At 35.9% G+C, this 27,471-nt stretch overlaps 1 protein-coding gene across 1 annotated transcript in view; it reads right to left on the reverse strand.

The window, feature by feature from the left end:
• Positions 1-27,186, reverse strand: part of LOC148063386 (vertebrate ancient opsin-like) — a 52,878-nt gene extending 25,692 nt beyond the window's left edge. The window contains exons 1-2 of the mRNA XM_087810514.1: positions 26,392-27,186; positions 14,122-14,450 (exon numbers count right to left, since the gene is read on the reverse strand). Of these exons, the coding sequence (XP_087666640.1) occupies positions 14,122-14,450; positions 26,392-26,764 (702 nt within the window). The 5' untranslated portion in view covers positions 26,765-27,186. The remainder of the gene's footprint in view (positions 1-14,121; positions 14,451-26,391) is intronic.
• Positions 27,187-27,471: the final 285 nt, after the last annotated feature.

The following is a 27,471-nucleotide window of genomic DNA, read 5'->3' on the forward strand; positions in this document are numbered from 1 at the left end:
CAATTTCTTTCAAAAGATCAAATGCAAAACCATCTGGAGGCGGCTTGAGACGTTCTACATACCTCTCCTTTTTTTTTTTTTTTTAAAGAGAACCTTTGTGTCACAAGTGACTGATTTATTTCATGAGCCAAACATTGGGAATCAAATTTAAGTATTTCCTCCTCTCTCCGGGTGGGCAATTCACTTTTCAAAAGCATCTGTGGGCTGTTCGATTCATAATGTCTTAGTAACGTCAAGTTGGTTTTCTTTATCGTAACTATTTAAAAGCACGACGGATTAGAGAATATTTATTCTCTCATTTTCTGCATCTTATTCCCTTATGGAGGGGGATTGGGGTGGGAAGGGTTGGAGCCTATCCCAGTTACTTCGGGCGAGAGTCGGGGACACCCTGGACAGGAGGCCAGTCTGTCACAGGGCACACGGAGACCATTCACGCACTCACTCATACCTACAGTCAATTTCACTATGTTTACCAATCAACCTCTGTATGTTTTTGTACTGTGGGAGGAAACCGGAGTGTCCGGAGTAAATCCACGCAATACAGGGAGAACATACAAACTTCACACAGAAACTACAAGTTGCCTCCCTCCCGACCTGGAAGCGAACCTGCAACCTTCTTGCTGTGAGGCAGTCGCACTAACCATTGCGCTACTGTGGATTACAGAATGGGTTTAAGTTCTTTTTTTTTTTTTTTCAAAATGTATGAATTAAATGTGCAGGATTTTGTATCACTCATTTATAACTAGCTTGTCGCTAAGATAGAAAATCTAATCTACCGTAATAACAGTTGTATAAGAGCAAAGCCTCTGGTCTTTGCTGTCTGATTAATTTCAAAAGTTGAAGATATTGCAAACATTTGTATATGCATGTCTGAAAATGTCCACTAATGGCCAAACCTAAAGACAGAACAAATGCTACTACAGATGACAAACTAACAGGTTTTCAAGCAAACTTAGGAAACACGGAACTGAAATCAGCCCTTAAAAAGAAAGTGACAAATATGATGTTTGATGGTCGATTGTTAAATATAGACTTAAGCTTTTAGAGATTTCAAGATTTAAGCTCGACAGAAGATGCGAAAGAAATTGTTGAAATTTAAATCAAATTAAAATTCCGATATTTTTTTGGTTGACTAATTTTACAGTTTGCTAACAAAATGTTAAAAAAAAAAAAGATTTTAGGGTATGGGTACGATGAACAAAAAAAGGAAAAAACGATTTGATAATAATAAAAACTTTACATTGTCTGACCAAGGAGCAGGAAAAGTACATTGTTGGAAAGTACAATAGGACATTATTAGTGAATTTTTCTTTTTAACTTAAATTTGTATTATTAGAAGTAAAACATACAGAAAAAAAACAAAAACACCTGTAGCATAAAAGTATATTGCAATGAGTAACTTTTGAGGAAAATCAATAGGAAATGAAGTAAACATAACATTAAAATATATAAATATACATGAGAAGTATAATTTAAATATTTTCAAGATTAAAAATAAAATAACATTTGATTAAATAGGTGTACATTTCTGAGAAAATAACTACTTTTAAAGGAATTAAATTGTTAATGTAATTAACAATGTAATATAAAAAATATTTTTGTCAGTAAATAGAAAACAACCAAACGCTTCAATAAACAAAATGGTCACAGCGGGGTCTTAAATACACTGATCCATCCAGGATGGAACTAAATCAAAGTAACTTGAAAGCAGAATAATTGGACATTAGTGGCTCGTGTGTGTCTCCGGAAGAGAGGACCTCCCGATAATTGAGAAACAGACGGACATCTGAGTCGACTGTGTAAGATCACCGAGCACTTGAAGTCTTGTGAAATGAACTGTGAACTTTCTTTTTCTTCTCTTTTTTCAGATTCTGTCTCATTAAAGAAGGTCCGTCATGAGTCGAGCTTCTTCCACAATTACACCAGCCCTGATAGGAGCTCGCACACAACGTGAGATCCGAAATTAAGCAGACGGTCATAAACACAGAGAGTCTGGAACGGAATATGTAGCTGCTCAAACGGATTAAACCAACTGAGCTCCCACCATGCAGAAAAACTGTCTTACAAGTTATTTTTAACGTGACTTTTTCACGTAGGAAAGATGATCTAACTTTCACAAAATAGCCAAAGATTTATTTCTGTTCTTCCTTATGGCTAATTAAACATAAATGTAATAACTGCGTAACAATATCCGTGGTATTGTAAACACTGATGCTAAGGAAGTTCCTCTGTTTTTTGAGAATTAAAAGTCTCATTAGTCAATAAGTTCCGACTTAAAGATGCAAAATAGGAACAGACACAGTTTCGGCACTTACTCTTAAACCTGACAGATCATTATGGATGGTACTTCTGTGGTTTCTCTTAAACACATCGAGGGGGGAACATCATTTTCCAGAAGTAAATGAATCACCTGCATGAATATTCTATTTTCATGTGCAGCAAAGGCTAATAACTAAGATGCATCGGTGAGATAAAACAACTTCTTACAAAAGTTTTTGTTGATGAGGCCATTAGAGAATTGTGTAAATATTACAAATATCCTTATTTACTTTCTCCCTCTTTGGTTCAGTTCACCATTAAAAAGGGCTCTAGCTGTGAGTTTTCTGCGGCTCTCCACTATATCACGACTGGACATAAAACTATAAAAGTAGCATTTGACTATTAATGCTTTGTCCATTGAGTCTAAACTGGCACAAGACTATACTGATATATTGATGTTTCCATCAAGTACAAAGTTTGTCAGTATTTTACACAAAGGTGAGTTCATGGTTTAAAAAACAAGAATATACCTGTTTCGCAAAGATCGCTTCAGACACCCGACATTCTTTTTTTTTTTCTTTACCGGAATTCCATAAAAAAAAAACTTTAAATATTCTCTATGTACTAATTCAAGTAAAAGATACAAGGGCAATGTTTTAAACACAATCTACACAATTTCTCCAGGTTTACAAGATTGGTTTAGAAGTGCTACGATCTTCTTTGGAGCAAAGAGGCATGTGTTTTAGTGTCAGTTTAAGCTTAAGAAGATCTTCTACTAAGAAGGAAATGTAAGATGGAGCCGACCCACTCTTGAAACTGCTCAGGGAACATTCATATCTTCTACTTTTATTAACTTTATTAATTAATAAAATGATGTTCAATGAAGAAAAACTGAAAATATATGAATGAATTAAATGCACATCTATGAGTTTATTATTATTTATTTATTATTATTATTATTATTATTATTTATTATTGTATGAGTTTATAGAATTACTATGACTAAACTTTAAATCAAATCATCTTTGTGATTCCAATTTATCTGCACCATTACACTCAACCTTTTGCATTCACACACTTTAATAAATTAACATAAAAGCATATGAAACTGAAGGAAACTAGCCTTAACTTTTTCTGCACCAATGGTCATATGCAAAAGATGCATTGAAGGGCATAGGAATTTTATAACGAAATGAGAAAAAACAAACTTTAACTTAACAGTTTCTCCTCCAATAAACCAAATTAAAAATATATATTATAAAAACGTATTAGCCTTCTAACAACTACACTTAAAAACCCTGTAGTTTAGTTCAATACTAGCATAACAAGAAAAAAACATTTGAAATAAAAAAAGGAATTTCAAAAGAATGATTAAAAATTCTACAAAAAAAACGTTATATTGATAAACAATAGTACAAGACATGAGCGATAAATACGTTCTTTTTTTTAAATTTTATTTCTATTTTAACTGGTTTTCAGGGGGCCCCATGTGAAAGGTGATACTCAATCTTAGTCCGATCTAATTTGTAGTATTATCCCAAATATGTTCCAATCATGGGAAGCTGGATTAAAAAATTCACCGACACACTTGTTACTTTTCCGTCTACATTCCACCATCAACTCTGAGATATCGCCATAGTTTACGGAAGTTACACACTGAACCGTCTATTATTCATCGGCCTGTACGTCCTTTTGTACTTCTCATATATCCCGAGTCTTTCTGTAGCTTGTGCTGGGTCTTAACTTCGTAATGTATGCTGCTGCTACTTCCCCACTTGGGATTAATAGAGTATATTTATTCATGGAGAGAGCGTGGAGTTGGATGTAAGGAGCAGCTAACAAGTGGGCACATGAAAATAGGTCAGGAAGAGTGTAATCAAGCGGATAATAAATGTCTGTGTGGTCGCTGCTCCATTTCCAGAATTCTCAAGAGGCGTTTGAGATTGATATCGTCGGGTGAGAAGCACACACTCTACACACACTCTATACACACACACACGGGGAGACGCACACCGGAGCAACAGACACAAACCTGCTGGCCTCGAAACACAAATGTGTGATTGTGTGCTTCTGCATTTCCACAGACAGATGGCTGGAGAGGCGGGCGGCGCCAGGCGAGCCGGTGCCTTATATTAGGACACTCCGAGAGAGCCGTGGCTTACTGGGTCAGAACAGTCGAAGAAGCCCAGATGGCGTTAGAGAGCGGAGCCATCGCCAACACACAGATGCAGCGCCCTGTGATTATCATCGTCACCCGAGGTTTGATTCACGGCCAACTGTTTCTAAAAAATAATAAAAAAAACGACGACGACGATGACAACTTTGTTATCAGATGATGCTACAATAAAGACATATTTAAATTGAACTGAATGAAGCATCACTGGAACTATTTACAGATATAAGACTACAGTGTCATCAGCATAAAGAGACATTTTGTCTTCTTCAAACAGTGATGAACAGAGATTTTTTTTCTAAAGTGCCGAAATCCCTTTAACATTGTACACAGATAATTATAAGCCTCAGGACCTTGGATTTTCTAGTTGAGTTGTCAGTTTTTTCTCTCCAATACATTTGTCTTTTCTTGTACAAATGTGGATCTATAGTCAACCAAACGGGGCTTAGAACCAACGAGTTAAAGCAGAACTAGATATGATTTTATTTTCCTTTTTTTTAATAAATATTTTCATTTATATTACCTTCTTGTCCTTTTTTTCAACTGGAGAGTGTCGGCGTTACCACCAACCTGATGAATACATTGTGTCGGGAACAGCGGTTACATTCTTTCCCACCATAGTAGAAGTAGTGAGACCACTTTTTCTACTACTTTTTAAAAAAATATTATAATTAATTTAATTATTATAAATATAATTTTAAAATATACACATTCACTGTGTATATATTGAGACTCTTATTACAGAAAAAAACAAATGTAAGCCATCGTCTATGCACTACATACGTGAAAATAATAATGTGTGAATTAATCATTTGTTGCTATTGTAATGTATTCTTTTTTATTGCATTTGCTATTCTATTGTTCTTCTCTTTTATTGACATTTTTTTAAGCAGTAAAACCGGATATTTCTTCTTTTGGGACTTAAGGAAATCTATTTATCTAGTTTGGGTTGTGGGGCAAAAGTGTTTGTGCCCCACCTAGTGAAATTAATATGTATTCTGAAGTGTTTCTATAAAGTTTTGCCTTTTTGGGGAGTACAAATTACAGATACATATATCTAGCAGTGGCGGGCCGTGCATTTCAAACATGGGCCTTCAATGGCGCACGTTTGAATGAATCAACCTCTCAATAACTACTTTAAGGTTCTTTATACACCACAGGAATCTGAGCGTGTACTGTTATAGGTCAATTAGACGTTTAGATCATCATCAAATTAACATCAATGCTTAATATCAAAATATCACTCCCACTACATTCTGTGTGGTTTCCATGGCCACGACACAGATGCTGTGCAAAAACCTTTTTTTTAATTAAAAAATTAAATGTATTTTCTGATTATGTTATGTTATTATGTTTAGGCCAGTGGATCGGGCCTTGCTGGCCCTGTTGACCCGCCACTGATATCTACCACTCAGTATTTAATATAGTATGGTATTGCAGATGATGGTATTCTTATTTCATGTTCTTGAGTTGTGTTTTAAATTATTTTTTTTCTTCTTCATAAATTATCCCATGTAAGTTCTTACGACATCTCAAATCGCGCACAAGTTTTATAAAACAGCTTTTATTTGGTCTTAAAATATTCTCAAAATCTTCATAAACATACAGTTCATTACACAAGACTCACCTCGGACATGCACTCTTTCACCCTCTGAGTCATCATCTGTTGTACCATTTCTTTAGAATATAACCACCACTTTCCGTGTATTCTTTTTTTGCACTTATTTACTCTGTGAAGTGGTTTCAAGTATCGCACAAACAAAACCATCAAGCAGCCGCGTTTCCAAGGGGATATTGATTCTAGAACACTTTGTTCTCCAAGAAAAGACGACATAAAGCATAAATACATCGCGGTCTATTCGCCACCATTTGACTATAATATTCTTGTTTTAGTTCCACACTTGAAGATTCAAAGTTTCACGACCCTACCAATAAAAAAAAAGGATCTTCACTTGTCTTTTTATACTAAAACTGTGAAGCGATGAAACACACTTTACATTGAAGCGGTCTGGATCTGTCTTGATTACAGAATCTCTTCTTTTAAAAGTCATTTTCCATAGAATTGATGAGGCTAGTGGTGACAATGGCGACCAAGGTGAGAGAGATGGATGATAATGACACGGAGAAATTGGAAGAATATGCAAAACGGGGCACAAAGAGCATCCGCATACAGAGAAATTGAATATAAAATAATACGGTGACATCGAAGACATAGTGAAATAAAAAAAAAAAAGAACTGCGCGAGACAACGAGAAGAGACGAAGCACTTGTATCGCCCCATGCAGGGAGTTCATCCTGCAGCCGATCTGACAGAGAGCTAATTTGTGTCCCAGGCATGGAGTCGTCTCCACACAACCCACATCCCTCCAGCGTCGCACCACCTCCTCACCGAGCACAAATCAAGCTAATGCACTGCTTGAAAAGTTTGCAGCAGCCGAGTCTCCTCTCCATGTCTTTCACCTTGATTTCTAAAGGTTTCTCAGTGAACTAAAAATCAGTGTACCGAAAACAGCATCTTGTAAACTCCCGTTTCCTAATTTAAAATGATACATTTATACTTCCAAATTAATGAAACTGTAGATGTAGGACTCGCTTTATTGTGTTTGCTATTCTTTTTCGAGTCTTTGATTGTGTTTCTTTTGCTGCCGTAAACCTGACATTTACACTAGTGGTACTAATGAAGGAAATCTATCTATCTAATTTGGCTTGTGGGGCAAAGGCGTCTGTGACCCACTTGGTGCAATGAAAAAAAGAAGGATACTATCTATCCATCTTATTTTTATTATTATCTTTACTGTATGGCGCTGTATAAGTGTTTTATTATAATGAATAAATAAAACTTCAATTATATTTAGATAGCAGCTTTTATTAAGTCCCCGACGATTACTGAGGACGAGAGGAGAGTATACTCCAAGCATTTCCATACATAACATGGAGATGCAAGAATAATCTTTAAGTAATCTTTGTCATTTTAGAGAACAATATAACGGCTTTGCAAAAAAACAAACAATAGTGCCATCGTTCCACTCTTCGTATCAGATTCGTCTAAACTCACACCGGAATAAATGATCATGAGAATGTTCAAAATGAATAATTCACATCAATATAAATGGTTTAATACTTTTACCTACTTTTTTTATGACGGCCGGTGAGTCTCTTTGCCACATGTTCTTCACGACTGAACATCCTCACACCTTGCAGCACTATGTTCAAAGCTACTGTTTTACATATCATTTTTTAATTTCCGTGCCAACAACTCTTCAAAACAACATTTTTGAAAATACGTTAAAAATGGAGCTTTTTTTGGTTGTTTTACTAAGGCTTTCAGTCAAAACGCAAGACAATAATATTAAGGTTAATAGTATTTAATGATAAAATGTGTGTTCCATATTCATGAGTTATGTAAATCTTCGTTTCTTAAATGACAATAAAGCTAATTTGATGCTGCATTTTTGTGTGCGCTAATATAAGAGGTGTTAGTAAGAAAACTCATTGGAGGCACAATTTTACCAAAATTCAAGATTTGCCAAAAAGAAATCCTGCCCCAAAATAACTTTGCTATCATTGTCTCTCCTTTAACAGAGATAATCCAGGTGGTAAAATTTTGATATTTTGTTAAGAAATAACCATATAATAAAATGTTAAGAAAATGAAACAATTACCCAGGATGCATAACCAGTGAATCTAAATGTTTTAAATGGGGTTTTCATATAATCAACCCTTTTTTTAAATAGAAAAAAAATCCATTTGAAGGATAAAGCTTAGACACTGAGACTTACGATATCAACGTCTTCAAGATGATAAGTATGGATTTTTTTTGCAGGCTTTATTTGGCCCCCAGGCCTCGACTTTGACACTTGAAAATTTGCTTTGAAGGGAAAGGATGGATTGACAAATTGATGCAGTGTCACCCGAGCCATTACCATTCATCATTTCATCAAATGGACTACATTACGGCTCACGGCAAATGAAATTACCCCATGTGGGCTGCCTCACAATTAGGAGCGACTGTCCCCGTCTGACATCGACTCGCTCCCAGAACAAAAAAAAAATAAAAAACCTGCTTCTCTTTTCTCTCCACGGCGTGACCTCCTTCAACTCCCCCTTGATAGCTCAATCTTCTCTCCCTACGCCTGCACCTCTCAGCCTCCAGGCAGCAGGGAGAAATATTGTAGCACTCGAGAGTATCTCAGGATTTCCACGGGGACGAGTGAGTCAGATAATGTATTCAGACCGAGAGGTAAGATGTTGAGACACAGGACGCAAGTATGCACTGGTTATCTAACCCTCCAAGCCTGTCTGCATGCAAGTGTGTGCGCGTGCATAAATTGTGTCAAAAAAACATGCAAGACATGAAAGGATATCTGTAGTTTTATCAGTATAGAAGTGAGATAAAGTGAGAACAACTTCATCAGCAGCTTGTCCTTTGGCTACGTCAAAAAAAAGATATATATTAAAATGATATGAAGATAAGAAACACAGTCTGAGTTCTGTCTCCGGATGGTGTGAATTTGAATCAACATACAGATGAGCTGGAGTTCTGCCGAGTCGTGCTGTGGGTGGCAACAGCCGCTGACAGCTCTGGACAGCTTCACAAGAGGCTACTCTAGCAGGATAGAACTTCTACTCTCCACGAATACTCTGCAGGATTTCAGAAGCTGTGCCAAAAGTAGCTTTTATTTTGCTTTATTAATTAACGTTTTAGTACCTGACACACTCATTTATAGTAAGTAAATAAGTAAGTAATAGTTATTTGTCAAGCGCAGGGTCACAAATCAAAACAATCAAAAACAATACACAGTTGAAAATACCTACAAATTTAGAAACTCTAAAAGATCAAGACAACATAAGACAAACACAGGAGTCCCAAAAGATTAGGAAAAAGCCTGAACAAATAAAAATGTCTTCAGATGTTTTTTTGAAGGAGTCAGTAGATCCATTAAACACAGAGGGAGAGGAAGATCGTTCCAAAGCTTAGGAGCAACAGCCTGGAAGGATTTCTCTCCTCTGGTCCGGAAGCGTTTACAGGATCAATCAGTAGATTCTGATCCACAGACCTCAGAGCCCGAGCTGGGGTGTAAGGCTGGATCAGATCACTGATGTAAGGAGGAGCCTGACCATGAATAGCTCTAATAGTAAGAACCAGAATTTTAAAGTTGATCCTGAAAGAAACTGGCAGCCATTGAAGAGTTTTAAGGAATCGGAGAAATGTGAGTTCTTCTACTAGAGCGGGTCAGAATTCTCGCTGCAGAGTTTTTTATTAACTGCAGGCGAGACAGATCCTTCTTGTTTAGACAAGAAAATAAACTATTACAATAGTCTATACGAGAACACACAAATGCATGAGTTTCAGATCCTGTTGTGACAGTCCCAAAGGAAGATTTTTCTCAGTTGAAGGAAACAGTTTTTGGTCAGTTTGCTGCAGTGTTGAACATGTCTTTGTGAAATACAACACCCAGGTTTCTCAGGCTCAGTTTGACAGACTAGCCAAGTATATGGGTAGTGATGTTATAGCAATTTTTAGAAACTTTACACCCAAAAAAAAATAATCCATAAATGAGTTTTTTTATACATAAGAAAGTATTCAAAGGGCTAAAAACGTCCGAAAGTTATTTCAAGGACACTCAACCATTCATGCAAACACTTCAAAGCTTGTAGGGAACCTGCAACGTCCCTGCTGTTAGGTGTTCTTGCTAAGACTGTACAACCGTACGCCCTCTTTTAAATTATTTATTACATCATAATTCACAAAATTTCAGGTAAAGATGCAATCATTTAGTAGCGTAAAATAAAATAGTGTATTCCACCTATCATTTTCTAGTGCGTAGTGTTCCTAATAATTAATGCAAACATTGACATAAACTAGCTAATCCCAAAATAAACAGCATTTCTCAATTTTATTTGGTCGCTATAATCCAATTCAAGTCAATGACATGTAAGCAGTTATCTGAAAAATGTAATCATGGATCGTCTTCCAAGCACGGAAGTTAGAGTTTAAACATGTTTGGAAGTACTTTCAAATGTGTTCAGAAATACGTTAAACGTGTTTTGAAATACGATAAAAAGTGTTCAGTAATTCGACAAAACATGTTCAGAAATACGATAAAAAAGTGTTTTTAAATACGATAAAACTTATTCAGAAATACGATAAAAAGTGTTCAGAAATAAGTGAAACGGGTTCTGAAAAACGATAAAAAGTGTTCTTAAATACGATAAAACGTGTTCAGACATCCGATAAAACATGTTCATAAATACGATAAAAAATGTACACAAGTCCCAAATAGCATAAGCTAGCAGATTCATAGAAGGACTACTAGAAGGACACTTTTTTCTCCAAGTAACATCCCATCGATAGAAACTCACTGCTGTGTTGACAATATTGACTTGACGATGAGTTCCCGCTACGACAGAAGCGATACTTCTAGACTCTAACTCCAATTAGCTTTGCTGTTGAGCTTCCAAGTTGGAGAACTTACTGTGAAAGTGGAGTTTCATGACGAGGCTGTTAGTTCAGCACCAGTGATTTTCTGTTCGGGTTGTTGGAGATAAAAATGTGTATTAGATGATATTTCGAGCAAATAGAAATGGATATGAAGGACTTGTAACGTGTCAAGGCTGTGTATTCAGATGTGAAGTATCAGAGATGACCTGGTAGGGAAATTACAAGGTATTCCTCTATAGTGAAGATATTATACAAAAATACATTTTCAAACTACCTTCTCGTAGAAAGAAAGCTTCACAGTTGAAGATGTAGTAGAAAACCCGTGGGTAAAACACTCAGTCACATTATAAGTGATAATTAAGGATTGTTTAGTATTCAATTAAAAATGTGTCTTTGTTTCAAGTAAGATTTAAATTGAGCATCATATGCCATTTGTCCAAAGTCTTTTTAAAAAAAGGGAATAAAAAAATCTACCTTTTTTAATTTGAAAAAAGGCCACAAAAGCAAAGTTCATGATTCGGCAGACCACGTACAAAAATGAATGTTGTGAAAATGTTGAAAATGTGATTTCTGAAGTCTCAAAAAACAAAAAACAAAAAATAAAAATGTTTTTTAATTGAAAAAATATGAATAAAATTCTACTCAACTGTGATTCACTCATTGTTGATTAATTGGGATCTGTTTATCTTGTATTCAACATAGTCTTACTTAAACTGTAAAGTGTTTGTTATGATATGAAACTAATAATAAAGTTATAAGCTAATATAAGTTAAATTCAAATTAACATTTTCTAGCTTCTAACATATTACAATTCCCTTAACTTTCAGAAAGTATTCCACGTCTATTCCTTAGTTAAGAGTAAAAAACCTCATTTTTAAATTATAGCTAGAATTTTAGTCTAGAGTTTTTGCCAAAAAAAAGAACCTTGGTCTTTTAAAAACCTTGAGACTACACAGTTATCCCTCCACGATTTAAATGAGGGTTATTAAATTAAGTGATTAATTATGTTTAATAAATAAGTTATTTATCATTTTTAATCGTTTGAATTCCTTTTTTTTATCTCAACTTTTGGTTGGTTTTGTAAAATCAAGCTTCTTTTTGTGTTGACCTGCCTGGGCTTGAGTTGTGAAAACAATCATAAAATACTTATTTTCAACGCCTTGCAACACTTGCATCTAGACCTGTTATTTTATTTATATATTTTCTAATGATTTAGACCATATGTGTCAAACTCAAGGCCCGCGGGCCAAATGTGGCCCGCCATGTGATTTTATGTGGCCCGCCTGCCTTACCTTATATATCTTATTTAGTGCACCACATGCAAGGCTGTGTGCAGCCATTTTTATTTAATTGTAAAATGCTACATCACACATGTTTTTAGCAGCTCACAATTGTTGGTTTTACAGTAGTTATGCCCCCAAGTAATAAATTCAAAGTCATTTAACATTAAGGAGTAGTTATATTTATTTTACATTAGCTTACATTTATAAGTTACATCTGGCCCTTTGAGGGGAGCCATTATGATGATGTGGCCCCTGGTGAAAACCAGTTTGACACCCCTGATTTAGACCAAGGAATGCAGCGATAGTCAGCCCTGCTGCTGGAAGCTCATAGTTGCAGGCAACACTTTAAATACAGCAGAAAGTAAATATGTTAGATACTTATAAAGAGCACTTGAGTCCAGTGGGTTCTCTCACAGTTGCTACACAGGTTCTAAATGGCCGCGATGAACTGATCAGTGTCTGGACTTGGCGTGATTGTTTTGAGCCTTGTTTGCCAGACCAAAAAGGCCGAAAAAGGCAAATTATTTTCGTTTCATTCCAAGGAAAGTTTAAAACAAAATTAGAGCTGGTGATTGTATAACTAGCCTACATGAGCCAAACTTCTTTTTTTTTAATCTATTTTCTTTTCCATTTTTTTAAGCTTGTTTATACATTTTTTACCCTTTTTCTTATTTGACCTTGTAAATAAACATCTCTTTTTTTTTCATCTTTGTCATTTTACCTAAATATATAGTTTCCTTAATCATAAATTTGCATAAGGATCTTTTTTTAATTGGAATTTTTTTTAACCCTTGTTTAATCTCTGGGTCAAGGTGACCCGAAGACCTAAAAAATAAATGTGTTATCCCTTGCGTCGTTCACCTTGACCCAGAGACAACACAAGGGATACCTCTGACAGGTTTGTTTTTTCAGGCCTTCGGGTCACCTTGAACAAGAGATAACACAAGGGTTGAATTGTTGGTTAATTAATTTTTTTAATCTATTGTATTACTCACGTTGATCAGACTTTTTAACCCTTTTTCACGGTTGCATATCTTGTAAAATAAATACCCGGGTAACACCAGGGGCCTCATGTACTAAGGGGTTATACGCACAAAAAACGTGCTGAGCCACCTTTCACACCAAAGTCCATATGTATCAATACTGGAAAGAGCGGTGAAAAGTTTGTAATTCCCGCAAGGTCAGAGGTCACATACGCCCAGATCAGCCTCACTGGTCACGTTGGGATGGATCAGAGTTACATCGACGATCAATATAGATCATAAATTAACACACAGTAGTTGTAATTACAAAAAAATGAGGTTGTTTTTATAATATAACATTGAGAATGATTTGCGCCTGATGCGTCAAGTCAACAAAAGTCTTGAAGATTTTTGTGAAACGTTTGATCAAAAGTGAAGCTGCAGAATGAAAGCAGCTGAAGCCGTGTGATCATGTGATCGGAGCGATCTCTTTGAAAAACACACCTGTATAAACACACTGTCACATGATTTGTTCATTTGTTATTTGGAGCTCGTCTGCACTATTTAAATGTAAGTATGAGGTCCATGTCAGACATGTTTATACGAACGAATACAAACGGTTAATCCAGTTTACATTCATGTTTTTATTTGTTTGTTCTGATCGTGGAGACGAAAAATCACTGACTCTGCTTCATTTAAATATTATTTAAATATGTAAATGAGGGCGTGGAAAGGGACAAACAAGTTTGCGATTAATTCTACGTTGATCGGGATGTACGAATGAAAAGTAAATTTTTGTCGCGCACAGATTCAAACATCCGAATATTTTTAGTAGAAGCTCTACGAACTTCTTAGTACATGAGGCCCCTGGTACTTTTTAGTAACTTTATAAAGAAGCTCAAATTGAAGTATTTTGTAAGATGTTTTTAGGCAATGAATTACAGATTATAATTGATTAATCTCTTAATTTTGGTCTTTTGACAGCGCCGTCCGTCCAATCACCTGTCTGATGGCGCACAGCAGCTTCCCGTAGGACAACACGATGACCAGGAAAGGCACGATGAGGCAGAAGACGAAGAGGCAGACGATGTAGGAAACGTTCTTCGCCGACTTGGCCGTCCAGTCCACGGAGCAGGTGGTCCCGGGACCCTCCGGCCCGTAGCTGTTCCAGCCGAAGAGCGGCGGGACGGTCCAGGCCAGCGAGTAGACCCACGACAAGAGGATGCCGAGGGAGATCTTGCGGTAGTTGGAGGAGTCGGCCTCCGTGGGCGCCATCATGGTGCTGTAGCGCTCGAAGGAGAGCACGGCGAGGGAGATGAGCGACACGATGCCTGCAGGGCGACAATAACAGGGTAATTATCATTTGTTGGAGACGGATGAGCTTTTGTTGCACTTGCGTCCCTTTAATTATACAATTCCGTCAATAATTACCGGATAAACAGTCCTTAGGACTAGCTTAACCTTCTGTCACGTCTGTGTTTACAACCCTACTCACTTTTTTAGAGCTTTAGAGAAGAAATCTCAGCAAAATATAAACTTTCCAGCTTCTTGCGGCGGCTGGTTTATGTAGTTGAAAACTAGACTAAAACTTGTCAGATCCCGGTGAGGTGTCTTAAATACTTCATCACTTCTCAATCTTGACTCGTGGCAGCAGCTTTCTCTGCTGAGCAGAAGTGTCACAAACATAAAATATACCATTTGCTGGAGCTTTTTAAAAAGCCTCCCATAAAAACAAGCGTGTGGTAAACGTGGACATCTGTTTTGAGAAGCAACTTTTCATCGCAGAGAACCGTCTGCAGCTCATTGTCGTTTGTTATTTTTGATACTTTTTTACCTAATATTCCAGCACGCCTAGCTGTTGAACATATTCTATGTACGACAGTGGTGTCCACACTTTCCTACGACTTGGTTGTCAAGTTATGAGAGCACCATGAACCTGAGAAATTTTTCTAATCCAAAGATAATCCACTGATGAGGCTCTACTGAGTTACTGGACAGTCCTTTGGCGACACATTACTAATTTACATGAGCTAAACTTGATTCAAAAGTATAAAACAATTTTAAGCTTTTACTTTGGTTTATACATAACCCTTTTTAACGTTGACATAGTAACATTTAACATTTATTTTAACAAAGTCTATAGTTTCCTTAATCAATAAATTCATTAACGTTTTTTTCAATTTTTGGACACTTGTTGAGCACAGTTTTATTTTTTACTATTACTATCAATATAATTATATTTATTTATTTGATGTAACTTTTATTGTAAGAGTGGACTGTTCTATTTTTTCTACACTTGTTATTGTTATTATTATTATTATTATTATTTATTTTTTATTTAACATTTTCTTTTTCTTTTTCCTTTTCCAATTGGGTATTTTTTTTAATTGTTGGTTGATTAGTTTTTTTCATTTCCCTCCTTTTTTCTTTGACATTGTAACTTAACTTTTAATATTTATTCATTTTCATTTTTAACAAATATTGTAATATATTCTTAATCATTAATTCGCGTAAGGATTTTTTTTTTTCCCCAATTGGGTATTTTAAATATAATATATTTTTAATATACTTTAAATGGCTCTTTAAATCTAATTTTTTTCTCACAATATTTTAGATTTTCTGTTTAATCACAATGGATTTGACCAAATATATTATTTAACAGATTGTAATTTCTGTAATTTACTATATTTATATTTATTTAATCGGCAATTGGCATGTATGGTTCATATTTGTGTCAACAGCTTTGAATGTTTGTACATTTTTACCCTTGGTTTTTTTTTTGATATTGCAAATAAACGTTTAAAATGGATTTAAATCTTTATTGCGTTACCAAAAGTATAAAGTTTCCTTAATTATACATTTACATAAGCATTTTCTTAATGGATGATTTGTTTTTTTAATCCATAGTATGAATCACTTTGATTAAATTGTACCCATTTTCTGATTTTCTTTTTAATCCAAATGGATTTACCAAATAATATCGAACAGATTGTAATTTGTGTTAGTTTTATATATTTTTATTTGATCTATTTAATTAGCAATAAGCTTATATTGTTTATACTTGTGTTAATAATAATCAGTGGTTATTAAAAAACTGTTATTAAATAACCAAGTCTTTTTTTGGATTTATCTTTTAGGTTTTTTTCACACATTTTATATTTAAATATTTACTATTTTATTTAACATCTAATATAAACTTAAGAGAAGAGTTAACTGAGTTAACGAGTATATTATTAAAATCATTTGAAAATTAACTATTTAAAAAAATATATTCCTTTAATTTCCAACCACAGCGTTTTTGGCTCAACTGGTGGCAACGTTTCTCAATTCAGCATCTTGTGGAGAAATCAGCCGTGACAATTTGGCGCTGACTCTAGAGCTTCTGAAATCATACCAAAATGTCTCACTCCATCCATCTTCTCTCCGTCTGCCTCGATCAACATATCAGCCGAGTCAAGAATTCCTCGAAGTGATACATCTTGTGAAGCCTGGAATCAACGAGACAGATCTGTGCGCCGCTTTACCTGCTGTCTCACTTCTCTGTCTGAAGTCAAAATCCAGCTCCGATGTAAATCCAGGAAATATGAAATACAAGTAAATATATTCCGTCTGTGTTATCGCCAGCTACTGAGAAATATCGTTCAAAACATTCCACAAATAATGTTTTATTCAAAACAATAAATTCTTCACATTAATTGGAGTTTAAGCTAGCTCAGCTAGCTAGCTCAGTCTGACCTTTTCTGCTTTCTTTTTCCGCCAACTGAGTCGACATCATAGCGTCGGAACAAATGACCATCAGAGCGGCCAGGTGTCGTCTACGTGTCGCACATGTATATAAGAACGCTGCACAATCCCTCTGCTCATGTCGGCAGCAGCCAACACGTGCGCTCCAGTATAGGTCTCGGGATACATCGATCATGATTATATACTGTATATGTTCGCACTCGATTATTGACCCGGGGTTGGAAGCCCTGATCGGACGTGTTGTTTGTTGATCCTTTCGAAAACCTTCGTTGAGTAAGAGTCTCTTGTTAAGCTTTCTCCGCTCTCACACGACACCGCTTCAGTTTCTAAAACTGGATTCCAAATCTCTTTATACCAATATAAAAAGATGTGTTGAGCGCAGTTCTCTTTTATTATTATTAATAATATTTTATTTATTTTAAGGTTTTGTTGTTAGAGTGAACTGTTTTATTATTCTAAACTTGTTGATGGAGTTTGCCTTTATTATTATTATATTTATTTGATTAAATTGCTTTATTTTTAGAGTCAACTTTTATATTATTCTAGACTTGTTGATGGAGTTTGCTTGTATTATAATTATATTTATTTGATTAAATTGTTTTATTGTTAGAGTCAACTGTTACTGTCTACACTTGTTTATTTTATTATTATTATTATATAATATTATCATGTTTATTTTATCTAACTTAATGAAGGGAGTTCTCTTATATTTTATTATTATATTTATTATATTAAAATTGTTTTATTGTAAGAGGGGACTGATTTATTATTCTACACTTGTTGATTGAGTTTGCTTGTGTTATTATTATATCTAAATTATTTTATTGTTAGAGTCAACTGTTATATTATTCTACACTTGTTTCTTTTATTATTATTATTATTATTATATATAATAATATTATCATGTTTATTTTATTTAACTTGATGATGGGAGTTCTCTTATATTTTATTATTATATTTAAATTGTTTTATCGTGTCGTTGATCAGGAGGGCTGGCTCTGTGGTTGGCATGAAGCTGGACTCACTGGTGACAGTTGCTGAGAAGAGATCATTGAACAAACTAATGTCCATCATGGATGATGACAGTCATCCTCTGAACACTGTCATCAGTGAGCAGAGAAGCAGATGGAGCACGAATGCTCCTCCCATGATAGAACACTAATAGACTCAGGGACTCATTCATTCCTCGTGCTATTTGATTGTACAATTCTGAGTTTGAGGGCAGGAGTGGAGTGAAAGTATCTTGACATTCTATTCTATGTTAATCTTTGTATCCTTTGTCTTTATTATTTGTCTTTAATCTATGTTCTTTATCTTTAGACTTAGATTTTATCATCTTGTACTTCCTTTTTATAGAAACTTTGTTCTTGTTTTTATTTTAATTTTTTTTATGAATTATCATTTGTATTGCTGTGTTCTAATTGGAAAAAACAATTTCCCGAAGGAGACCTGCTGAGGGATCAATAAAGTTCTATCTATTTATCCATCCATCCATCTATCTATCTATCTATCTATCTATCTATCTATCTATCTATCTATCTATCTATCTATCTATCTATCTATCTATCTATCTATCTATCTATCTATCTATCTATCTATCTATCTATCTATCTATCTATCTATCTATCTATCTATCTATCTATCTATCTATCTATCTATCTATCTATCTATCTATCTATCTATCTATCTATCTATCTATCTATCTATCTATCTATCTATCTATCTATCTATCTATCTATCTATCTATCTATCTATCTATCTATCTATCTATCTATCTATCTATCTATCTATCTATCTATCTATCTATCTATCTATCTATCTATCTATCTATCTATCTATCTATCTATCTATCTATCTATCTATCTATCTATCTATCTATCTATCTATCTATCTATCTATCTATCTATCTATCTATCTATCTATCTATCTATCTATCTATCTATCTATCTATCTATCTATCTATCTATCTATCTATCTATCTATCTATCTATCTATCTATCTATCTATCTATCTATCTATCTATCTATCTATCTATCTATCTATCTATCTATCTATCTATCTATCTATCTATCTATCTATCTATCTATCTATCTATCTATCTATCTATCTATCTATCTATCTATCTATCTATCTATCTATCTATCTATCTATCTATCTATCTATCTATCTATCTATCTATCTATCTATCTATCTATCTATCTATCTATCTATCTATCTATCTATCTATCTATCTATCTATCTATCTATCTATCTATCTATCTATCTATCTATCTATCTATCTATCTATCTATCTATCTATCTATCTATCTATCTATCTATCTATCTATCTATCTATCTATCTATCTATCTATCTATCTATCTATCTATCTATCTATCTATCTATCTATCTATCTATCTATCTATCTATCTATCTATCTATCTATCTATCTATCTATCTATCTATCTATCTATCTATCTATCTATCTATCTATCTATCTATCTATCTATCTATCTATCTATCTATCTATCTATCTATCTATCTATCTATCTATCTATCTATCTATCTATCTATCTATCTATCTATCTATCTATCTATCTATCTATCTATCTATCTATCTATCTATCTATCTATCTATCTATCTATCTATCTATCTATCTATCTATCTATCTATCTATCTATCTATCTATCTATCTATCTATCTATCTATCTATCTATCTATCTATCTATCTATCTATCTATCTATCTATCTATCTATCTATCCATCTATCCATCCATCCATCCATCCATATATCTATCTATCCATCTATCTATCCATCTACTCATCCGTCCCACAGCCTCTTCAGGCCAGAACCAGCAGGTTAAAGGACAGCTTTTTCCACCAGGCTGTCAGGAGACTCAACTCCCTCCCTGTCCTGCCATCAATCTCACCTCTGCTTGCACTACCTGTGCATTAACTTTGTGTTTTTGTTTATATTCTGTTTATTAGTTGATTATTTAAGTGTTGATTTTGTATTTCTTTTTGATGGTTATTTATTTCTATTTATTTTCTTGAATGTCCTAATTAATGTATTCATGTTTTGCATCGTGGGTCAGGGGCGACCACAATTTAATTTATGCTGTATGTAAGTAAGTAAGTAAGTAATTTATTTATATTTGTAAAGCGTTTTTCCAGACCAGGGTCTCAAAGCACTTACTACAATCAAAATAATACTGATAAAATATACTTAAAAGGTCAAGATAACACAGAGAATAACACAGGAGTTCCAGAAAATCGGGGAAAAGCCTGCACAAATAAAAGTGTCTTAAGATGTTTCTTGAAGGAGTCAGTAGATCATCAAACTCAGAGAGAGAAGAAGATCGTTCCAAAGCTTAGGAGCAACAGCCTGGAAGGATTTCTCTCCTCTGGTCCGGAACCGTGTTCGAGGAACCATCAGTAGATTCTGATATATATATTATTCTACGCTTGTTGATGGAGTTTGCTTAAATTTTTTCTATTGTTAGACTTCTTCAGGTATTATTATTGTTAATATATTTAATTTATTTATAATCTATTCTTTCCAAAACTTTCAACGAGAGGATCTTGTTCTTACGTTTGTTAAATATCAGTAAATAGGTTAAAATAATTCTACTTTCTATGGTTCTATGGTAATTCTACTTTCATATACACGCTTACACTGAAAAGACAATGTTAAATAAAAAAGAGGAGAATAGTTAATATGATATGTGGTAGATATTTTGGTACACCATCTTGCTCTACACTACAGGTGGAATCCAACAGACCTGATGCTCAGTAAGAAGATGATGTGAAACTACAGACAACCAAATCAAGGAGAGATGAAAAAAGAGGGATGAGCAGCAGAGGTGAAGTGGATAAATAGGTGCCGGCGGGCTGATGGAGTGCTGAAGAGAAGCAAAAGAACAGAGTGTGTATTCAAGCAAGCACACACATGTCGCTACAAATTGTCTTCAGTTTGTGCTGCTGGCAAGAAGTCAGAGTCATAGATCTTCGCTCATTCAAAGCGGTGAGCGGGACGCGGCGCTGCTACGACTTTCGCGTCGAGCTCACAAAGTCCCTCGTCCTTGACAGCGGCGCCCTTTCTGACGAGTTCTTGGATTTACGCGAGCATCGATCATTTGGAAGCGAACGAGCCGAAGATAGACGCTCTGTCAAAAGCTGGTAGAATTAGTCATCCAAAAACAATGTCGCTTTCCTTCCCATGACCCTCGCGCCGCTCGCTCTTCTCTCCTCACGAGTCTATCGAGGAACAAGTCGTCCATGGCCAACGTAGCGCTAATGATGTCTTCAAGCCATCTCCCTTTGTTCCTCCTCCACAGTCCTGTCGGATTTTAACAAATTAGCAGCTTGTCGGAGGAACTCGAGATCTCCACGCGAGCAGATCCCAACTACTGACTGGGATGAAGGAACCTTTGAAACTGAATGATGATCCCAGAGGTAGAGGAAGTCTTTTTCTGCAACTTTGACTCACAAGAAAAAAGGTTCGAGTGAGTGAATATTCACGGAAAAAAGGTCTTTGAAATCCTGGAGGGAATCTACAAGAGTTATGGTCACACGTCCTCACTGTCCACATGAGCACGTTTCATCTTCCCCCGGTGATGGAACGTCCACTGGACTCATGGGTCGGTGATGATCCTGCTATAGTGAGGAATCACCTTCGGTCACTGGACTAGAACTCAACATCTGGAAGATGATTTATTGTCAAAGGCGGTGCTTGAAAAAGGTTTTATACTTAAATAGAATTCAATGTTTTTGTATTACAATAAAATTTAGATAAATCATACATTAAATTGAACTAATTGCTTGAAAAGGTTTTAGACATTAAACAATAAAATACTTTTAAAATTATTTTCCTCATCTGTATTTTACAGTAGGCGAAGAAGAGTTGTTCAACTCTCTAGCTCACTACAACTTTTACAATTATTTTTAAAGGATTGTTGAATTGTCCAAACATAATGAAAATGTTAGTTTCCGGGTAATTATTCAAATAACTTTTATTCAGTTTTAAAAAGTTCTCTTTAATTGTGCATCGATTTTCCAATATTATAACTGAAATTTCTTCTTTTCTGCATCAATGTTTGGGTTGACATTTTTCAAAAGTTTGCAACATAAAGTTTCGTGGGTCACACTATTGTTAATTCTGAAGGTCATCTGTTTGAAGTTTAAATTAGTATGGAAATTAATTTTGATCCAAAAATATTTTTTTAAAGCTGTGACTTTGGTACCTTTCGAAAGAACAATTACAGTAATTTTTTTAAAAGTCTGAGAATACAATACGATGATTTATTTAAGCTTAAGAACAATTAACATATGTAACATACTTTAAAATTTTGGACCATTTTATTTCATTTTATTTCATTAACATTGCGTGTCCATCATTCTTTTCCTTATATTTTTTATTATGAATTTTGTATTCTGCCCCTCAAAATAAATTTAAAAGAAGGAAAAAACATTTTTGGAAATAAAATTTCCCCCAATTATTCACAACTTTACCTTTTTTAATTCTAATTGAGAACACACATTTAAAATGCTTTATTTTAAAGCTTATTTATTTCAAAGATTACGAGATTTTAAAATCCTTATTAAAAGTGTTTTCTTATAAAAAACCTCACACGCTTATTTTTATTAAACAGCCCATACGATCAGTCCAAGAATTTAATGTGGACCCCTCGAAAGTTGACCCCTGATCTATATCCATATTCAGAATTTCCTCAACATTCTATCCAGATCTGTTTTTAAGTAGTTTTTGTAACCTATATAGATCAATAATATAGATCTTAGCCTGTGTTAATTAGTATTGAATAAATAGTCATTTGATTGACAGGTACGTATTAAGCTTTAATACTATTGACATCATCCAGTTGTTGACCATCAAAAAGACTTGATGATTGTTCAACATATAAAAGAGCGACACAAAATGATTAAAACTACCACATGTTGGTGATATTTAACAACTATTCTGTCATCACTTCAATTCCAGTCGGATTCGGGAGACAAATGAGCTCCAGCGAAGACACATTACGTAACAAACCCCGTCGATACACAGCATCGTGTCATCCTGGCTCTTGTTTGTCAATACATTGATGGGACTTTATAGCACACAGCTTGTACAAACAGCTGAAGCTGGGATGTTCTGAGGCTGTGTAGCCGACATTAAAGGCAGCAGCTCTCACTTCAAGATTAGCTTCACTCTGAAAATGTACTCGAGAGAAGCAGCGGAAGATTTATGTCCCTGTCTGACTAACCTCAGAGCCAGAAGACACCGATGGAGATTCTGCTCTTTTTACTGGACGGTTCAAACTAGAGTGCATCGTTTTTTAAACCGTTGTTAATTTCATGATCAATTATTCAAAAACTTTTAACCCATGACAAAAAAGTCCAACACAGAATCGACGACTTATACATTCTCAACACATTCATTATTAAAACCACACATCTTTATCGTAAATAAATGTAACAGAACAATCCTAATTTAGATCTTTAAAACATCTTTTAGTTTTTAAAAAAGAGAATTGAAATCCATGCATGAGCCAAGGTCTCAAGCAAACTATTTCCAACACATTTGATGTGACCCTTTTAGTATTTTTTCCAGTTAGTTCCAAAATATGTCCCTATATAAATGATCACAATGTTTGTGGAAAATCCAGTTCCATTATATTTCAGCAGACAACCGAATGGTGATGAAGGTAAATTAAAAAACAACCAGATTCTTCAACATGGGAGCGTGTGAGACGACAAAGATGCGCAGCTGAACCTATCAAAGCAACATCATTAACAACATTTCACTCCTTCAACAACTGTCAGCAGGATTCTATCTTTAATCCTTCTAGAGGATCACACATTCACACCCAGGAAAACAAACTCAAATAATCATCTAATTAATCATGAGATTCTCACTCATCACCAGTGACAACACCTCAGACTCCGAGCGCCATTATCCTGACCCCGGCTGGTTCCGACCTCCAGGTGAGTCATCGACTTGCATCATTCCGCCCCATTTCCATCTACGTTAGCCATCTTGAGCAAACACACACCTCGGCACCCTCTCATTAGGCCTCTCCCCTGGGTGAACTTTGGAAAACAAATGTTGCCAGTGCGTCCTCGCTAGCAGGGCCGGGGCCCTCGCAGCCCACAGGGGGAAAAAAAAAAAAAAAAAGCCCATGAGGATGTAATGAAGGGCGATGAAGCTTCCTCTGCCCATGGGCAGAACCACTCGGCTGCACCGTAGCTAGCATTCAGAGGCCATTTCATCACATTTCTGCTTGGGATAGATGACCGAGGACCAGCGAGGACAGTCGTGGCATCCATCTGGGTAATGAACGATGATGTCACCGCCAGCCTATACACTGATTTACCTTGTTATCTCTAATTAAAACCACCTTATTTCCTTCTGCTCAGACACGAATTAAAAGGTTCCGGTTGTTATCGTTGCACTCCTGGAATCAGCACGACCTTGAGCAACCAGGGGCGACCTTGAGCGTGGACCGCCGAAGACAATGGTGATGATTGTGACGGCAGATAGGAGATAATCGCCCTCGACAGGGTTCGATGATTGCCGTACGTGAGGTTGATGGATCAACAGACTGCTTTTGGGTTTATAGCTCATTTCAACACTTCAGGCTGTTTCCAACCATCAACGTTTGGTATTCGGCGGAAGCAAAATGGATTCAACAGCTTGATTTGCAACAGGACCATAAATAGGTGAAATAAAAACGACCGGTAAGAAAATAAATCAGACTGCTTGAGGTTTTTTTTAACGATTTTTATGGCTCATTTGTACGGACTTGACTGGACAGCTTTCCATTTTGGATCTTGGTCGGGTAATAACATTTCCTCATGGGAAACATTATCAATAGATTTTGCCTTCATACCTCCATGATCACCAAAACTGAAAAAAAACAGACCTTTTTTTTTAGTTTTTACAAAAAATGCGATATTTAACAGTTGCGTCACGACATTGCTGTTACACTGTTTGGCCACAGGGTGGAGCTGGAAAATATATTTTAAATCTTATGTGCTTTGAAAACTATCAACTAATGACAAAGCAGAGTAAACGTTCAAATCACTTACATTTTCTTAAACCAAATTTTTCGTCAATTTGTTTTATACTTAGGAAAACATAAAACGCAAATGACACCCTCGTAACCCTTTTGTACGCAATTAGTCCCCCTAGAGGTTCATAAAGACTTTAGTCAAAAATGACACTTTTTACTTTCCTTGGTACTTTAGTGATATTTGTGTTTTGTGCATCTGTTTAATCATTTAATTCCATTATTCTGCTTTGAAAAATGATAATGAAAACTATTTTGGATCTTGAATCTAGATTTTATTAGCAGTCAGGATTTTTTTTTTAATTAAGAAAGTTGTTTCAAGGATTTAATTGTACTGTTTTATTTATAAATGGTCTTGAATTGAGCTCCATGGTTAATAATTCACTGATCTCAGTGCTTTTCTAGTTTAGTTTCGCACATTTTCAAAGCAAAAAATGAATCAAGAAAAAAATGTTGTATGCAATTTTGTGAACTAGTGAAGCAATTGGCGTTGTTAATAATAATAATTATAATAAAGAAGGAATACTTTGTACTCAAACCAAGTGGGCGAATTGCTGCCCTCTTGTGTTCAACCCACAAAATGCAGTAATAACGTCACAAGGTCTATCATTGACAGTCAAATGAAGTGGAAAAAATGTCACCACTTGAAGTGCAACAGCTGAGGCTCTTTAAGAGCCAGATTTGTATTTAATTATTTATTCATTCTGCGAGTGAATTCAACACCAAACAACACTGAGACTGCAACTCATATGAAATCAACTCTAATATAAAAGTTGCATTTCCCATGATGCTTTATTGAGGGCACCTGGCACCACTCACACACCCTTTTGTTGCAGTAACAACACATACGTCTATGGCATCGTTTACAAAAGGGAATCAAACGGATTCCTATTTGGACTTTACTTTTCTCTGACAACATCAGGAACATCTGGGGGTCACGAGACGGTTCAGCACCTTCAGGCAGTTTGAAGGGGTTCGGCTCCCCGTGTGCTCAAGGGTAATAATAATCCACACAATCCATTTACACCAAACATCTGCTGCCGCAACCGCAAGAAAAAAAAAAAGAAAGAAAAACTCCCTTCATTCATGCGGAGAGAGCAGAACATCTGGATCGTCATTCAACACAAACTACTGTATCTGAATGAAGTTACGTCACCAAACTTCTTTTTTCCACACTTGCTCAGACGATCAATCTTCTTTTTTTTTAAGCATTTTTTCAAGTGTATTTGCGCAACCCAGGACGAGATCCATCCATCTGACATTTGTATCAATGCATCCCATTTCATCTACTACTAAACAGACCTTGTTTTTCTTATAATATATATAATAAAGGTGAATTAAAGTGTCGTGTTTGCAGGAGAAAAGAGGTAGAGGATGAGGCGCAGAACACAACGTGCATCCGTCAGAAAACCAACCCTTCATGCGAGAAAAATCTTACTTTAAAGATGAATTTTTGGGTAGGTTTGGATGTTTCTACTCACCAAAAAGCGAGTTGGCGAACCCGTACCACACGCAGCCGCTGTCCCCGATCAGCCAGCGACCTTGCGTGCTCGCGGCGAAGCTGAACGGCGTCCCGAGGACGCACACCAGCAGGTCACTGACGGAGATGTTGACCAGGAGCAGGTTGATGGGCGAGCGCAGCATCTTGTAGCGGCAGAACAGCACCAGCACCAGCAGGTTGTTGGCGAGTCCGAGGCTGCCGATGAAGCCCAGGCACACCGCCACCACCAGGTGTCCCGTCGGGGAGAGCGTGGTGGTCCGGTACGATCCTTCCCCGAGCAGGTGCGCCTCCCCGGCGCAGGACGCGCTGTCGAGCCCTGCGCAGTCGCTCAGACTCACGTTGGACACGAGCATCGCTGGAGTCAGTGTTGCATGTTTTCTAAAAATTTACACTCGCACAAAAATAAAGAAGAAAACAAAAAAAAGAAGAAAAATCACTTGTGGCTCTTTCTATTGAAATAAAAAAAAAAAGAATATCTGCTGGGGTTTTTTGTGGAACTTTCTCAGTTGCAAAAAAAAAGGGGGAATTAAATAAATAACCAAGAAAAGATGAGGATTTATAAAAAAGGAAAAAAAAAGAAAAAAAAGTTTTGGTAAAGCTTTGCTCCACCGTGTGGCAGACTGACGTGAACTCTCGGGTGTTTCTGGAGATGTCTCTCACACCTTCCCTTGTCTATTTAAATTGCCGGGCCTTCGCCGGTGACGTCACGACCGGAGCTACGGGTTCCAGTCCAATCGCGCGTCATTGCCGACCCGAACCTCCTGACTGGAGGAGCTGTCCGCGGTGCTGGAGCCTCCTGGACCCCCCCCTCTCGGACCTGAAGCTCCCACTCTGACTTCCCAGTGCGAAGCCTTATAGAAAAAACGACGGCGCTGTGACGTCATGAATACTATCTATTTGATCCAAAATGTACTACAAATAGATTTGCAGCTTTTGAGCATTTTAACTCCCTAAATTCCAGTTGTGAGTACTTGACATGAATCCTGGTCCAGTTGAGTTGATGAAAATACATGAATCAAAAATGTTTTTTCAACATTTGCCAGTTCATGGGATGACTGAG

Source organism: Callionymus lyra, chromosome 16 (genome assembly GCF_982586985.1).
Source record: "Callionymus lyra chromosome 16, fCalLyr1.hap1.1, whole genome shotgun sequence".
Taxonomy (NCBI): Eukaryota; Metazoa; Chordata; class Actinopteri; order Syngnathiformes; family Callionymidae; genus Callionymus; species Callionymus lyra.